This window comes from Neopelma chrysocephalum, unplaced genomic scaffold (assembly GCF_003984885.1).
Source record: "Neopelma chrysocephalum unplaced genomic scaffold, ASM398488v2 Primary Assembly neopelma1_44, whole genome shotgun sequence".
NCBI lineage: Eukaryota > Metazoa > Chordata > Aves > Passeriformes > Pipridae > Neopelma > Neopelma chrysocephalum.
This window is the reverse complement of record NW_020897703.1, coordinates 23,154,747-23,172,382: the sequence shown is the minus strand read 5'-3', so window position 1 is coordinate 23,172,382 and position 17,636 is coordinate 23,154,747. Positions and strand designations below refer to the sequence as shown.

At 43.9% G+C, this 17,636-nt stretch overlaps 1 protein-coding gene and 1 long non-coding RNA gene across 2 annotated transcripts in view; one reads left to right on the top strand and one right to left on the bottom strand.

Moving 5' to 3' along the window:
- Positions 1-1,305: 1,305 nt before the first annotated feature.
- Positions 1,306-3,963, bottom strand: LOC113965481. Its single transcript, XR_003533546.1, has 3 exons — positions 3,891-3,963; positions 3,746-3,805; positions 1,306-3,135 (listed from the first exon to the last, which is right to left on the bottom strand). It is a non-coding gene; the product is annotated as an uncharacterized LOC113965481 (long non-coding RNA).
- Positions 3,964-11,288: 7,325 nt separating this feature from the next.
- The window catches only part of TFCP2L1 (transcription factor CP2 like 1), a 37,321-nt gene continuing 30,973 nt past the window's right edge, over positions 11,289-17,636 (top strand). Inside the window, exons 1-2 of the mRNA XM_027678947.1 lie at positions 11,289-11,452; positions 15,658-15,809. Coding sequence (XP_027534748.1) covers positions 11,391-11,452; positions 15,658-15,809 — 214 coding nt within the window. The 5' untranslated portion in view covers positions 11,289-11,390. The remainder of the gene's footprint in view (positions 11,453-15,657; positions 15,810-17,636) is intronic.

Genomic DNA, 17,636 nt, shown 5'->3' with positions numbered 1-17,636 from the left:
CCAAAAAATCCCTATGCTAAGAGCTTGCTGTCTGACTGTGAGGCAGCTAAAACCCAAAAATGCCCAAATGTTAGCATGCTGCAGAGTAGGAAGCAATCTTTGTCCTTTTAGGCAGCTCACCTGACACTGCTTTTCTAGCTTTATAATGCCACCAGTGAACTGCTGTAACATGTGTGACTTGGCCAATGCGTCCTCTAAAAGCCATTGAAAATGTTCCCTTTCCTTGCCTGAGGGCCCCTGGCTCCAGAGTTGCTGGGTTTCCTCCCTCTGCTTCTGGAGCTCAGGCTGCCCGGATTAAATCATGTATTGAAAAATTCCATAGCAGCTTCCGACCTCAATGAATAGCATATTCAAGGCCACTGGAAGGCTCTTGCATTATCTAGTTCAGTGGTTTTCAACCATTATTTTTATTTTTATTTCCAGTAGAGATGGGAATCCCCAAAAAGTCACATCTATAGCCAGCTGACCTGCTAAGTGCAATCACTTTTCACAGGAGTGGAAATAACACCAGGAGCAACTTGGGCTCTTACAGAGTCTCCAGGTCACTGACTGAAGTCTCCTGCAGCATGACCCCCTCATCCACGAGAATCCATGGGATTGCATCTGCTGGCATCTCAATCACCAATCGTGAGAGGCTGCAAAGACACTCCTTTGGTCACATTTATACATGCCCAGCTGAGCTGGAGCTGGCAGAGATACACCTTCAGGCAAACAAGGGATGATCTGCAGCAAAGGACAACCTACATTTAGGTTGAAACAAAGCCTCAGACCATCAAAGGGGTGATAGCAGGAGAATAAAGGGTGGAACTGGAGTCTTGAGGCACTCAGAGAGAGGCACTCTGATGACCCACAGAGGCAGGGTGGGATGGAGAGATGGAAAAAGGCAGATGCTGTCAGCTCCAGGGTTCAAAAAGCACATCCCAAAGCAGCGAGTGCTCACCAGCCATGGAAGGAGACCAGGATAAGGACTACAGAGCTGTGTCCCTTCTATTCTGTTTCACTGCGAGGGATCCTAAGCAGGCCCTGGATATACATGTTTTGGTGCCTGGATGATGGACACACACATTTCTTCTGGTTGTGAGTATGTGGGTGTGTGGGTGTGTATGGCAGGTGTGAGTTTTTAAAATAAAATCCTCTTCCTGTCCTCCAAAATCTCATCTTGAGACTTGCTTGTCACCATTAACTAGCAGATGAGTATTTGAGTATTTCCTATAGTCCCTCTGCAGATTTCCCACTGTGAGTAATGCTGATGCTCTCTGTACTTACCTATGCCCTGTGCTCCTGTTTGGTTGTATTAAAATACCCTGGGGTTTTTTGTGGTTTTTTGTTTGTTTGTTTGTTTGGGATTTCTGTTTGTTTGTTTGGCTGGTTGGTTTTTTGTTTTGTTGGTTTTTTACTCTGAGCTTGGAGATTTGGCATCTCTCACGTGTCTTCCCAGTCTGTATCACTCAGGCAATCTTTGTATGTTCTTACAGTTAATAAAAATTTAGATTTTTCTGAGTGCTGCTAGAGAGACTTGTGGTGGTAAAGTTATTAATATTTGCAACTGAGAAGTCTGGCTAAGAAGTTACCTTTACTAAAAGCACATTTCTTTTGACTAAAAGGTGCTAGTCTGTTGGATTCCTCAGATTTGAGCAAGCTACTCCTATTTTGTAAATATTATCACAATGTGGGGGTTTTTCTGGAATTCCTCATGGATTCCAAGTCACACTGAACACTGGCACCGATGGTAAAGACTGTTCTCCAATACAGTTTATGCTTGGCTTGCTGGATTAAGACCATGTAATTTTACTCACTGCTAAGGTTAGAAAAGTCCACACAAGAAACCTGCAGGACTCAAGAATAATTTCATTTACGATTTTGAAGAAAAAAAGCACAGCAGGCATGTATAATGATAAAATCAAAATGCTAGGAGCTCCAAACAAGTGGAGACTATTGAAAAGCAGCTATGAAGATTAGATATAAATCTGACTGCTTGACACTACCAAGTGGCTTATGTCACTTTGGGCTTAGTCTATTTATTCATCATAAAAATAACGGTGCTGTCTCACCAATAATGATCTCGGTGACTGCTACTGCTCATACCAGGTGTTATGAGCCGGACACTGCTGGAGGGGCTCAGCTTCCCTTTCAGTGCTACCATCTCCCTTCTGTTTGTGTTAAGTCCCTTCCCAAGAGATGTTTATAAATTGTGATCAAGTTTCTTAACCTTGTTTTGATAAATGAAAGCAGATGTTTGGCAGGATTCATCTGATTCATCTCCAGTGTTTATAGACAGTGGGATTGCACTGGCACAGTTCAGGGAGTCTAGGATGCTGTGCATCCTATCCTAAACAAATGTTTACATTAAGTCAAACAAAGAAGGCAGAGCTACCCCTTGTAAGTAACTAAAACTACCACAGCCTTATCCTCCTATTTCACACTAGTATTTATATTTTTCATATCTTTAATCTGTCTACAATAACCTCTCTTCAAGACCGCAAATTTCTTTTACAATGGGCCACCTGTACCTATAGAACAAAACTCTCGATTGAGTATTCTGTGATAACACAGTTGTTTAGCTGGTGCCTTATAAACAGACATGTCAGGAGTGGTTATTCCATTCCCTGCTCAGGATCAGTTAGGAGCAAGTCCACATTGTATTTCAGTGTCAGAGGAACTCATGTCCTGGGATGAACCAGCAAAACTGTTTTATGGACAGAATAATGGTGCATTTATAGGAACATATGCAGCGGCTGAGTAGTAATTTTGTGTCATCCTGGCTCTAGAGATGGAAATGGAGATGGTTTGTGTGTTAGACTTTTTAATCTCATTTCATTGATTGCTAATTCATCTGAGGCAGTTAATAGGTTTGGAGAAGCTGATGGGATGTCTGTCTCAGGACATAATTATTTCTGTCATTCCTTCCTCGAGCCGAAACTAAATGTTGGTTAATTATCACTGATTGATTAAAGTAGAACAAAGGAAAACTTCTTCTGGAAGTCTGAGGCTTGTCTTTACTGTGAAATATTGGAGTGCTTCTAGCCTGAGATAAAATCCTGCTGAAGACAACAGTTTCTGCTTGGTCCCATGAGCTTTGATTATATCCTCGGTGTTTGTTGTCTCTCTAGTCCAACAGCTGTCCAACAATCAAACCTAAAGGTGGCAAGAAATAGGTAATTTTTGCCGTGCTATAGCCAGCAGTACCAAATACTGTGCATCTGAACTGCTGCTGACCTTCCCTAACTACATCATGGGAAAAGTTAAAGTAATGGTCCCCAGGAGGGTTAGACAGTGAGGTTAGTTATTTCACTATGAAAACAAACCAAAAAGCCTTCTTTTGGAAGTGAAGAAGTAGCAGTTCTGTGCTTTGGTCACTTGGATCACCTTATCTGAGGATATTGATTACTGTTCATGCCCTCAGATGCTATCCCATCCTGCTCTGAGAAGTCTTTATGAGCAGCACAAGGGTATCCCAGTGGTCAGATGATTTGTGTATCCCACCTTGAAAGAGGTGGCTTCCTGGTCTAACTGTATGGCTGTAAAGGAGAGCTAGACTGGGATTCATCACTCTGGAATTTAATTCACACATCCATCACTGTCTTGGTGATGTCAGTTTGCCCTTAAATTTCCTATAAGGTAAGATTACTTGCTCGTTACCTCATGGCGACGGGATATTTGCACATCTAAGGTGCCTCCACATTCTGTGCATCACAGGAAGTTAGTACAATTGTATTTACTTGTTAATACAAATATGTTAACTTACCACACAAGACTTGCAGAGATGAGAGGTGACACCTTGTACAAGCAGGAAGTCTGGGATATCCTGAGGAAGAAAGAAACACTGAGGAAATAAATGCATTTGTAACTAGCAGTAGAGATCAGTCTCCACTGACCTCACCTTACCTTACCTTGCAGAAAACTTGGGAGGCTTCATTATTTGACTTAGAAATTGCTGTGCAAATGCAATAAAAAAAGAGTCCTAAAATTGGTTTATAAAAATTAGGAAAATAACATGTTATTAGAATAATTGTACAAATTATTATCATTGCAAAATTGCTTTTATGTATGGATATTCCAGTTGAGGATAATTACAGTCAGACTGTGTGTAGCTAATATAAGAAAACCACACTCCCTTTTCCAGTCTGCCTTCTTCTTAGTTACGAATTTGTTGTGTGAATCATCTACCTAGAGCATTTCTGTAAGGAAAACCTCATTTGATGAAAGTTTTGCTTTGAAGGAAAGAAGAAATCTAATAATAATTATAATAATGGTCATTCTTTTCTCATATTTTAATGTTTTTAAAAGTCATAGTGTTTGTGAAGGACTAGTGGTCTTATAGCTGTAAATGGTGATTCTGCTAAGGTACAAAGTATTCTCTGAAGGTCTATTGAAAGGCATTTTGAGTACATGAAGGATCTTAAAATGTTTTCCTTTCAAGGAATTTAAAATGTCTCTAAAGTGTTTAAGGGGAGATGAAAGACTCTGTAATGTACTTCATGGTTCATACTGTCCTGCAACAGATAAATCCCCTGGGGTGGAGCATTCTAGATCTTTCTACATGCTCAACTGTGTCCAGTAATTATCCTGGAATAATTTCATATCTGAGGAGTTTACATTGGAGAGGATGGGTTGACTTGACACTGTTATTTTGCCAGGTTCCAGTTATAAAAAAGCCTTTCCTCTAGAGTTAAAAATAACCACTTTTCAGGACAGCATATGCTGTAGAACAGCATGTAGACATTTCACTATGAGTCTCTTCAGAATTTGTGAAGCTGTGGACATCCTACGTGGACATCCATGGGGTATTACCCATGTGGTAAAGACCTGGACATTGCCTTGAGCAGGAAGGGGACTGTGGGCATGTCCACTAAAACCTGTGTCAGGACCACAGTATCCCTTGCAGGATTTCATAGACTTCAGAAATGTTGATGGAAAGTAACCTCTGAATGTCTCTAATCTAAACTTCACCTCAAAATAGGGCTGGAGCCTACACTGGATTGCATCAACCATGGCTCTGCTGCTGGAATCTTGAATACCTCCTAGGATGGAGATGCTACATCCTGTCTGGTAACCTGTTCCAGTCCTCTAGTGAAGAAGTTTTTGTTAGTGCTCAGTCCAACTTCCAAGTCATAGCTTGTGGACATTGGCTTAATCACTGCTACTACTGAGAAGGGTTTGGCTTAATCATCTTTTTTAATGCCTTTACATAGTGGGCGGTTACTAGGTCCTCTCTTGACTTCATCATCATCAGACTCAGCAAGAATAATGCTTTCAAGTTCTCCTTACAGAAGTGCTCTATGCCCTGAGTGTTTTAGCAGTTCACCTGCTGGATCCTGTTCAAATTCTCCACCTCCATCTTGAACAAGAGGCTCAAACGTGCAGGCCCAGCAGCACTAAGGAGAAGGGGCAATAACTTCCCTTGATGTCCTGCACTACAAGGAGTGGTTTGCCTCATTTGTGGCAAGAGGGAACTGTTGTTTCCCATTTAATCAGTCTTTCAAGCTAACACATGGGTCCTCCTCAGTAGGGCTGCTCTTCAGTTAGTTGGTTCCCACCCAGAAGTGACACATGGGGTTATTCCAGCTTGGTGCAGGGCTTTGCATGGCTCTACAAAACTTAATGAGGTTTCTCTTGGCCTCAAGTTTCCCAAGGTCCTGCTGGATCAAAGCACTGGTGCTCAGTATGCCAACCACCCAATGCAGTTTGGTGTTGTCTGCATATCTGCAGAGGGTGACTTCTGCCTCTTGTTCAGGCTTTTAGAACTCTCTTTCCATGGGGAGAGAGGACACAGACTTGGTCTGTGGGATCTATGGACTAGACATCTTCTGGCACCTCTTCTGCTTTCCCACACCCATCTCTGGCAGAGCTGGTCGAAGCAGTCAGTTCTTGCTGCAGCCCAGCTCCTGGCCACTCCTTTCCCCCCTTTGCTTTCCCTGCTTGTGCTGACACCAGTGTTTGGGGCAGGGTGGCAGACCACGCTGGTGGGCAGATGTGGGATACCCGCAGCCATCACAGATATTTTTGTCCCAGCTACAATTTTTCAGCTGTGGAAGCAAAGCTCCCTCAGACAGCAGAGCTGTGAGCAGAGCTGGGCTGTTGTCGGCTCTGGGTGACGACGCTTCTCCTTCTGCCACTGCTCCCCACAAAGCACTGGGTGGTGACGGTCTACATGCTCTGCCAGCCTGGTGTGTGTGAGGGGTGATGTATTCCAGCCAGGACAGCCGAGGCTGCTGGAGTTGGCAGCACACATGGTGACCTCGGGCAGAGGAACCGTAACTAACCCCCAGACACGTACCGGGCACAGATGTTTGCGGACTCAGTGTCTGCTGCAGCCAAAAAGTACATGATCTTTCTCTGTTGTTGTTCTTTCTTCTTCTTTTTTTTTTAAAGTCATGTGCTCCTTTCCCACTAGTGCTGTCAGCTCCGGAGGTCTCTCTTGCAGCGATGTAAACATGGCTACTGTGCGTCCCTGCGATTGCAGCCCGTAGCTCACAATGAGGCAGCCAATGCCAGTAGATGTATAATGAGCATTTAAAAAGCACTTATTTTGTCATCCAATCATCGATCATCCTCATTGTGTAAATATTTTTTTTTGTTTCCACAACAAAATGACTTTAAAAGAAATGTTCACCAGGAAGAAAAATAAAATTGATTCTGGTGATAAAATCAGGACAGTCAAAGTGATTAATATGACATCAGGGAAAGCTCGCAAACAACGCTTAATTTCTGTGGCAAAAAGACCTCGTGGATACACCAGTGCTATGTTGTGCCTGGAAATTTAGTGGCAGCTGGAAATTTGATGGTGACCTCTGATAAACGAGAAAATGGTGAGGGTTTTAATGAATGACTTGAATAAGAAAATAAATAAGCCAGTCTGTGTGGTATTCTTCAAGATATTTGTTTTGCTATTAAGTTCGGTTAATGTGGTTCTCACTGTGTCATGGTAATCATGCTGACAGCACATCACGACATATGAGCTTTGTGGCTGTTTGACTGTCAGGGAAGGGGATACGTTGCCTCAAACTCGCAAGGTAGAACAGGGAGGTGACTGTAATAGGAGAGCATTTGGAAGCCCTTGGCAGAAAATGTCAGAGATCATAAAGATAGAAAGTGTTCTGTAGATCATCTTTGCTCTCCTCTGTCAAACTGGCCACAGAACCTAAATGAATTCCTTTCTGTTCACCTTCTTTTTTTTTCATTTGTGAGGAAAATTTAGTCTGGAATTACATCTAAAAAATGGGGATGGGGGAGGGGGCTTTAACCACAAAATTTGGGAAAGTTACACTCATGGTTGATTATGTTCATTTCAGTGTGTTCTTAGCCTCACTTTATGAAATTGCAGTGTTTATTCCGTGGCTCCTTGTATCTTTGTTGTGAGGTTTAGGAGCATTCTTATGAAATGTTGATTTCCCATGTGAGTATTTTTAGACTATGTTTGAGTCACCTCTTAATCTTCCTCTGGGTAAAACCAAACTAAGCTCCATGTTTCTGTCACTATAAGGTATGCTTTCAACAGCTGGCTTATTCTCAGTTTTTCCAGTTCAGTGTCCTCCTTCTCAGCTGTAACACATTCCTACTCCTGGTGGTAGCCACTGCCCAGAGCTGCTGGTGACCAGCTACGCCCTGAGGTGCTGTTCAGTAGAGGGCAATGGGAACCCATCTAGGCTGGTTTTCATCTGAAAAGTGGACCTTCATGGAACAGATGAGGAGAACTCAGGGATCAGTGGGCTACCTGTGAGAGCCCGTACTTGCCACTGGAAGGTCTCCCAAACCCTGTCAAAGGCAAAGCAATGTTTTTCCAGCTTTTAGAACAATAAGGGCTGTATAAAAGCTGTTCCTTTCTTCATTCATAATATTGCAATTTATTAAAACCCCCAGTTTTCAATCCTTTCTAGTTTCAGCCCAGGGAAGGTAGAGCAAATTAGGCTGTCACAGTTCAGTCACTTTTCTTGGTTATCTGGCAGAGCCTACTTAAATATAGTTTCCCCAAGATTCCCCAGTCGAAAGCTGGAAACCTGTGAGCTGAAATACACACAGAGGGAACACAAAAGGCATCAGGCTGACTTTTTTTCCTTAGATCATATTCAGTGCTTGGGTGACCATCTCAGTAACCCTTCCCAAGACTCTGCAGCTCATTTCAGATCCCTGCAGTTCATCCAGACAGGCCATAACTCTGTGGTCCATGCATCAGGAGAGAAGTGCAGTAATCCCTCAATAACCTTGACTAATGCCATAATGAACTAATGGCAACTTTTGGAAGCTCTTCAATACAGTATAATGTTCAACCTTGATCCTTTGAGTTTATCTGGGTCTTCATGAACACAGAATCGTTTAACTGACATAGAAGTTCCTGCTAGACTTTTCAGAAGCAATTCAGATGTTTGTGGTGGGAGCCCTAAAGGTATAGAGATGCTTTGTTTCTTTTCAGTTTGGTGAGAATTAAGTGTTTAATTTCTTTTACAGATCTAAATTTTCACTTAGCGATCTCTACAGTGTTCTAATGCTCCCATGCTCACTTCCCTTCAGGCCTCTGGCTAATGAGAACACCTTTCTTCTAGAGGAGAAAGGGAACAGAATATATGACTGTGTCTCGGTCACTTCAGTGCAAGTTCTACTAGTTTGGCTCTAAGTGCTGAGAATCTGATCAAAACTTCTTGACTCTCCAGTGAAGCAGATGAAGGTCATACATGTCTCCCACTCAGTGCTTAGCTAAAGGGATTGCAATGACCAGTGAAGCAGCAGAATAAACTTTTGAAGCAATAACATCTCAAACTGAAAGTGCAGATACTAATCCTTGAAGGTTTTGTGGTTTGTTTTGTTTGGGGTTTTTTTTGTATGTGTGTTTGGGGTCTTTTACTGTTGTTTTGCTTTTTTTTTTTTAATCAAAAGAACTTACATAGTTAAAATATTTTTTCTCTTCATACCAGCTTGAACTCACTGGCACAGTACTTTTGTGTCCAGGCACAAATAGCTGCAGAAAAAGATACTTATTCTTAAAATACCTCTTTTTCACACAAAAAGTATCTCCAGGTCCTTCATAACATTACCTCTAGCAGAAAAATCCAGCAAACAAAATATTCACTCAATCCCTTTTAATCATATGATCAAAGTATTTTACCATGGCAAATTGAACAAGCATCTAAAAAGAGAGATGAAGAGCAATGAGCAAAGCAGAGGGAAAGAAATTACTTTGATCTGGGAGGGAGTAGGAGAGCAAAGAGAGGTTTGGGTGAGAAAGCTGTAGAGGAGAAGAATTCTTCACTGAGGGGCTGTGTTAGGGTAACAGGAAGAGCAGATGCTGGATGATCAAGGGAGCCCCAGAGGGGAGCAGAGGAGGACTTGGTCTGTATGATGTGGTGGATTCGGAAGATCAGGAGAGGGTATTTGAGGCTGTGGTACATGTTTCCATGCTGGGGGAAGAGCAGGAAATAGACCAGAAGATGGCTGAAATTTCTTTCATGAGAGGTAGACAAGGAACAAAGATGTCTTTTTCTTCCTCAGATTTGGCTGAGCAAGGAAAGGCAGGGATAGAAACATCTGGACAACAAAGCTGTTACCAGACTATCTGTAAAATTAATTAGCAGATCTCACCTTATTTTCTCCATTCAGCAACAGGTCAGAGAGGAAACAAATCAGACTATTTTAAAGTAATTTTCACTCCAATATATTTACTTTCCAGAAAGATACTAAAGAAAGTACTGACATGCCAATCTTGATGAGATCCTTTGTTTCATGTGGTGTAGTAATTTACTCTTACATTGGACTTCATATTTCTCCAGTTGGTGCAGCAAACTACTCAAACTGTGGGAGGATATTTACTGTTTAGATAAGTCCTTGGACAGTTCAGCAAACTTTGTCTTGTTTCTCTGTGCAAGAACTATATATAGGCTTTGCTCAATCAAGGTCTCAGATGTTGTGTGAGCAGAGCTAAATATTTTTAAGAGTATAAAAAAGCAACAAGATAACTCCAACCATTTGGGTTTGTTAGAACCAGGTGTTTGTCTAGCTGTGTAGTAACAGCGGAAAGAGAAAATACCTTAAAGGCACATTGATTTGTGCTATTTCTTAATCTGAAACTGAGACAGGTAGATATAAACAATGCATCCTAAAAACTTTTAGATTCATAGCATCTCTATGAAGCTGCTGTTACCTTTCAGGTTACCTTTTTCTTCAGTTCAAGATACAACCAACCAATACCTTTACTGTGTCTGGCTCTAATTTGGTTTGACCTAAAAATGATCTATAAGTGCTGTGATAATATCAATATTCTATAATAATGGCAGGAGAATAGAAAAATCATCTGTCTGAAAAAACTCGTCTGACAGTGAAATCTGACAGCGAATGCCAATAACTACCTTTAAAGAGTTGAGTAAACTGCCTTTTTCTCAGTTGAAAGTTGACCAGGAACCTCACAGATAAGAAGTCTTCTCCTGAAAACTGATTGAAAATATGTTTAATAACTCAGAGTAATTAAGGGTCTGTTTCCATTTCTGCTGGTGGATACATAATAGAAAATGACTAAACGGGGAACCCTTCTACCCTTTTGTTTCCCCTCCACAAACTATCAGACCAGAAAAGGATTGATGGGACAGGAAGGTGCCCTGAGAGCAGGGGGTTAGGAAAATGATGGGTATGGGCAGCCTTGTGTGTGAGGATCAGGATCTGCAATCTGTAATGGCAAAGAAACAGATTTCTCCTTACTGAGAGGGGGAGTTGAGATAGGAAAGGCAGGAAGGTTTTGAAGGGTTAGGGGTGAGTTTAGTCCCTGACACTGTCCTCTTGTTACTGCACCTCCTCTGGCAAATTTTGCCTCTTGCTGTCCCACTCGGAAAATACCCCGACACAAAGGTCACATTAACATGAGGCACAGGCCGGCGTAAGAGACAGACACTACTATAACTAAAGCAACCAGCTGTCGTTCACTCAAACAGGGACCTCAGCGGAACCTGAGCAGAGATTTCACACAGATGTTGAATGGAGCTGCCAGGTGACTCCCGCGGCTCCGCTTAAAACACGGGCAATTCCGAGTCCACGGCAGGTCCAGCAGATCCAGGGGTCGCCTGGCAGCCCGTGTCCATCCACCCCTTCCTTCGCCACGGCCCGTCAAACCCCGCTCCGGGCCGGGCCCGCCCCCGCCCTGCCCTCAGGGGCGGGCGCTCCGCCCCGGGGTTGGCGGCCTGTGCCCGCCCGGGGGCCGGGGCTGGCGGGGGGGCGGGCTGGGGGAGGGCTCACCGGGCTCCGGAGCCCCGGCCCGGCCAACCCGCGGCCGCCGCGGCTGAGCCATAAAAGCGGCGGGAGCCGCCGGGGCCGCGGCTCCAGTTGGCGGCAGCCGTGCCCGGCACGCCTGGAGTGGGCAGCGCGACCGCCCCCTCCGCAGCCCCAGGGACCGCCACCGGGCCGCCCCCAAGATGCTGTTTTGGCACACGCAGCCGGAGCACTACAACCAGCACTCGACCGGCAGCTACCTGCGGTGAGTCCCGGGCGGCGGGAGCCCCTGCGCCCTGGCACAGCGGTCTGTGTGTGTGTTTGGGGTCGGGTGCCCCTGTCCCGCCGCCGCCCGCTCGGCTGCCCGGCGGCACCCCCGGTACCCTCGGCCCCTCGTGGTGCCCTAACCGGGGTTAGCGCCGCTCCCTCCGTCTGAGAGACCGCGGGTTCCTTTTTCTTGTTTTTCCCCTTCTTTTTTTTCCTTCGTTTTTCTTTAGCGCCTCGTCAGACAGCTCTGTGCAGCTTTGCGTTACCGCTGGTGCCGGGTTCCCTCTCCTCCGCGCTGAGGTAGCGCGGCTCTAAGGGAGGAGGTGCGGCAGCGGCGAGGCGCTGTCAAAAGTCTATGGAAAACGCCTGGTGGCAAACTGAGAGGGCACGCAGTTTTCTGGGGACGGGGTTTCTTTCTCTGCTTTTTGGGACGGTGTGTGTAAAGCTCAGAATTTCACTTTCTGAACTTGCCTAAACCAGCTTTTTCCTGCCTCCGCACAGTTGCGTTTAATTAAATGTGCCTAATTTAAGTACAAGGGCTGCTGAACAATAGTCTGTAACATGTGTAGCACAAACCCGTGTTTCCTCCCTCTAACCGATGTGAAAGCAGGCAACTTTGGGAGTTTCCTTTTTGCCGATTGCTTGTGAATTATTTGTTTTCTGAAGATGTAAAGCTCAGCCGTCAGCTGGTGTCGATTGCTGCTGCTCCGCCAAAGGGGGATTTTGCTGAATTATGGCAGTGGAGAACCTGGCCGTGGCCCAAGAGCCTGACTTTCAAATGTACCCCTAAACAACCCCTCTTGAGAGAACATTGAGTTTGTCTGGGGAAGCACTTCCAACACAGATAATACTTCCTTTTCAAGGAGACACGCTATCTTGTCTATTCCTACTCCCTAGCAGTGTATTTATAAACGAATTTTTTTTTTGCTCTACATAATAAGCTCCCATTATCAAATGATACAATACTGTAAGATTCTTGCTTTCTGGCAGCTTCTCCACTTCTTCATACAAGATTCTTCATGTCGTCCCTCTTTTTCAGTAAGTCACTTTCACAACATATATGTGGCGAAAGTCTTGTTCCCTTGCTTTGTGCTTGCAGATCTGATTAGTTTAGGACAGTGAGGATGGCAGTAGCAGAGGAGCATCAACATTGCTACTTGTGTGTATTCTCAGCATTAGAGAGTGTTTATGGTGCTCAGGCTGCTTCATTAACTCCATGGGTTTGTAGCACAGTGCTTCAAGATCATCAGGTCTGGGTCAGGCTTGAGTCTACAGTTTAAATTTTGTCTAATTGGCCAGAAAACACGTTTGCTTATTTTTGCTGGCTTGAAGCTAGCCGGGGGATAAAGGATACCTTTTTGTCAGAAAGGCTGCTGGTATGGTGGTGACCTGTCAGTGTTTTAGGAACAAACTTCAGCTTTAGTGAGTATCTGCTACTGTGACCATGGTGTTTTTGATCTGGGACTAAAAGCTCTAAAATCAGTTTTATGGCAACAATGCCCTCAGGTTTTTCAGGGAAGGTTGGTTGAACAAAACCCTCATTTTTTGTGTAGAGACCTCTTAATTCTGGCCAATTCACTTTCCATGAGAATGTGTCAAGATATGCATTTCTAAGAGGGGCATTTTTCTGGTGAGCTGTGCCCTTCTGAAGGCTTTCCATACCCCCTTGTAGTGACCCTGCACGGGAAGCTGAAACAGTACAATTCTTGAAGTTGCTGTAAGAAAAGTTTATATAAATTATACTTTGCAGAGATCAAAGGCTTTCTGCGTATCTGAGACATCCGTGTAAGTCTGCCATACCTCAGTGGTGTTTGTAGTTAAAGCAAGATGATATTACAGAAAAATCCTTGTAAATCTTCATCAGTTTTTTATAAAAACCCAGTACATGTTTTACTTTCTGTTCCACCAGCTGACTGAACTTTCTCTGTTCTCGGGTAAGCAACAGTCTAAGTGTTGGTTAAGACCAGAACTGGAAAGTTTTAGCATAAAGGTGAAACTTAGGAGAGTTTTAAGAAGTTCACCTTTTTTTTTTTTTTAAGAGTTGAATATTGCAATGGCTTATATACTTAAAAATTCTTTTAAGTCTTCACCTCCTAACTTCCAAACATTTTTAATAAGGTGGAATGTTTTAGAAGGTCTTGACCCAAAGCCACGGATACCACAGGCCATTAGTTCAAATGCTCCAGGAATAAAAATGTGATCGAATTGTGTGGCTTCACTGGGGCTTTAGTATGGTGAAGCTTTTCAGAAACCAAATCATGGATTCCTCCATGCTTACAGTCTTCAGCAATCAGACAGCTGTTCTGGCAAGTGCAGGGGTGCTAAGAGCCTGATGTGAAATATAGTATTGGTGGAATTTTGATATCCTCTTGCCTAAATTTCTCAGTTGTTTCAGGTGAGTAGGTGTACAAATTCCTCATCCCTAACTGTTAAACCTGGGCCAGACTTTGTGCACCATTTCTGCTGAACTGCAGAAGTTTTGGGCTTTGGAGTTTTTGACCTGTTCTCGTCTGTAAAGCCGCACACATTCCAATGGCATTGTGCAGATGAGTGTGTTAAGAGCAAATGTTGGCATCCGGGATGAGCGAGATGACTCTGGAGCAGTATCAGATCCTGCATGTGTGTGGAGCAATGCTATCTATTTCAGAAATCTACTGCAGGCATTTCTGTCACTTCGTTACTGTAGTAAATCATCACTAAGGAAAAAAACCCTCTCTGTGGCAGCAGTTAGGCAAGAGCCGTGATTATGTCAGTAATGCCAGTAAGCAAATGGGGCTGGATGCCTTTGAGTGAGTGATAACATGGAGGGCGTGGGGTTGGAAGAGAGAATGGAAACAGAGATGGGTGTTTCTTTTCTCCTGTTTGTGTCTGAAATGACACATTTTGCTCTTTGGCTTTATTTTGCCATAAATAAGAGTACCTATGGTTGAACCAGGCACTTCAGCAGTTTGCTCTAAACTGCTGCACTGTTTCACTCATGACCTGGGTAGCCTTCAAGGTTGTGGGTGCTACGAGTGGATCATTAACTGAACAGACAAGGCAAAAATTCTTAATGCCCTTTCAGGGTGCATGCCTGTACATGCTAGTATGTTCCTGGATGTTTTTTCTTAAAGCTTTTTGTATATGAGATTATCAAAAGGAGCGGAACTGCAGCCTCTGTTATGGGAATCTCAAGTCTTCACACATCTGGAGGAAATGCAGGAGAAAAAGAATCTTATTCTGAATTGTCTCCATGTTCAACATAATCCTCCTAATTTGGAAGGATATTAATGTCTTAAGTAGGTGGACGCAATGATCAGAAGTGTTTGTGACATGGGTAGGACTAATGTGGTTCTTCAGTATCAGACAGGCTGAGACAAGGATGCTTATTCCTGACATCTCATTTTGTACTAATCAACTAATCATTTGTTGAGCTCTCAGCCTTGCTAATACCAGTTCTGCTTGGGGATTAGTGTGGGTTGGGATCAGCCTGACACTAAATCAGCAGGCAGGTCAGCATCAACATCTTGTAAAGTGAGGACAGGGACTTTGTGCAGGTCCTGGTGAAGCTGCTCCTGAGCACCTTTGTGTGCATTTATGAAGGTGGCCCAGTGCTGACTTAAGAGCTTTGTGATTACTTGGAACCAGGCTTATTAGAGTGCAGGGAGATCTCATGAGTCAATTAATCCAACAGGCTTCATGCCATTATTTACCTGAATGTCTCCTTTTTACACTGGAGCTGTGTCTGTTCCTTGCCCTTGGTTGCTACTTGTAGACATTTTACTAACCAGAGATTCAGCTGTCAAAGTACCCTTTCTTGCCTTTTTTTTTTTTCCCCTGAAAGGCTTTCATCTGAGAACCCAAGAACTCTTAAACGTATGTACTTCCACAAGGATGAAGAATCTATTTTTGGTAATTTTTTTCCTCATCAAGAAAACTGCTTAGCTGAAAAGTAAATCTGATTTAATTTTTAAAAACATAAATTAGTTCTCAGGTGTTCTGTATTGCCAGTGGTGTGTTCTTTTTTGTGCAGTGCTGATGTCCTAGAGGCAGAAGTTGCCTGGTTACTTTATAGAGGCAGAATTCTTTCTCTTTTAGCCATTTTAACTCTGTTTCTTCAGAGACTATCTCCATTATACCAGATCATGAGAACCAAGTGCAGATTTAGGCTAGGATATTCCATAAACTCTTTGTAACTAAATGTCTGTGAATTGTATGTTGCAGAGATGTCCTTGCGCTGCCGATTTTCAAGCAGGAAGAACCACAGCTGTCTCCTGAAAATGATGCCAAACTACCACCCTTTCAGTACGTCCTCTGCACAGCCACATCACCTGCCGTGAAACTGCATGAAGAAACCCTGACCTACCTCAACCAAGGTAGGGTTTGCACTACACCAAAGAAGAGCACATTTCCTGGGAACAGTTCATGAGAGATTTAATCCTATACTTGTCTCACCGGGAGGGCAGCGGGATGGGAAAAGAGGGATAGAGATGGGGAGGGGGTGGAGGAAAGGAGGAGTATTTAATTTTTCATATTTAGATACCAGATTATCAACTATTATAAAATAATGAAGTACCACTGATTTAACTGTCGACTTAAAGCAGTGTTGTAGCATGTACAGTTCCCTGTGGCCAAGTACTGGCTAGATCTCAGGCAACTTAAACTGCAGCCACAAGGCCAGATTGATAAGCAGATGGGCAGACTTTGGCAAAGTTGGATGCTGGAAGGCATTGCCAGAGGATGAGTTAACAGGTATCCAAGGGCTGCTCTGTGGTCTGGGCAGAGCATGACATCATTCACACTGGCTTTGAGATATGGCTCTGCTCAGTGCCTAACTTGACAAGTTGCCAGGGTTCAGTGCATCAAAGTCCTCTATAACTGACCTCACAGGCTAGTTTTTACTCCTGGATAAACAAGCACTGCGTGTTTCTCTACCCTTTCCCCCCGCCCCCCTCCATTTGGCAGAATTCATGCAGACACATCTCTGTTTGGTGTTTGGCTGTCACTTTGCAGCACCTCCTGCGTGTGGGTCTTGAAGGGATCAGACCTCTCCAGGCACATATTATGCTAACATAGTATGCTTATTTTCTGCCGGGCTGTAAACAAGGGCATTAGCCTGACAACAACCTGGAGGGTGTCTGCACTGTTACTGAGATCTCTTCTGCTTCAGGACACTGCCCCAGCTCTTTAAGCTTCATGCACTGAGTAGGACGCTCACTTGAGTGCCTCCCTGGGTAGATTTCTCTCAATGCTGGTAGAAATCAGAGCCCTGATCTCCTTTGGAGTCTGACCGCAGGTGCAGCTGGTTGCTGGATCTGTGGTGGTAGCTGGTAGACCCATGGAGCCCTACAGAAAGATCAGCTGAGTACTGCAGGCTCTACCCAAGGAGCCAGGTGTTTCCTGTCACATCAGCTGGCACTGTTCTGTCTCCCAGGATCAAAAAATGCTTTGGATGCTTCCCAGTTTATCCATCTAAACACAGCAGACCCCAGGAGGTGATATGGGGCATATCAAGGGTGAGATTGAGATGAATCTTCCTGTGAAACGCAATTCTTTTCTGTATTGGGATAAAAGATTTTTTTATGAAAAGCAGGCAATGGCCAAATATTTTAGCATACATGAAGCAGTGCCTGCTGTTTTAGCTTGGTAAGGAAAAAGCTAGACAACTCTTTACACAATTCCATGAGTTTTAAAAAACTCTGACTGGAATAGTCTGTGTTTGCCTATGCAAAGTAAGACTGTTACTGCCTTTCAGATAGACCATGCTGTGTTTGGCTTTGTCCTGCTTACTATTGCAAGGAGTTGTCTCCTGCTACGTCTTGACACAGTACTGACCAGTTTCCTTGGCATTTCTTGGGTATCATCTGTCTTTCATCCCTCAAGGAGAAAGGTGGGATGTGTCCCTGTAGAATTTACCCTGGGAGAATATGAGGCTGGACAGGCCTGGAGGACCAAAGCAGAGATGAGGCTGGCAGGAGCTGTGCAGTGGGGCAGAGTTGGGAAGCTGCTGGGGGAAGAAGTGGGCACTCCATAATTCTGTTGGCTTGCCACAGTGCATGGAAACAGCACTTTCTCCTCAAGGGGTGATTAGTAGTAAAAGGTGGTGCATCTTCTGACAGTTGACTGGCTCACTGCTTTCTGTTCCCCTTGGCAGGAACTTTGCAACTGCCTGCATCCACACCTCACTTATTTAAGCTCCCAAT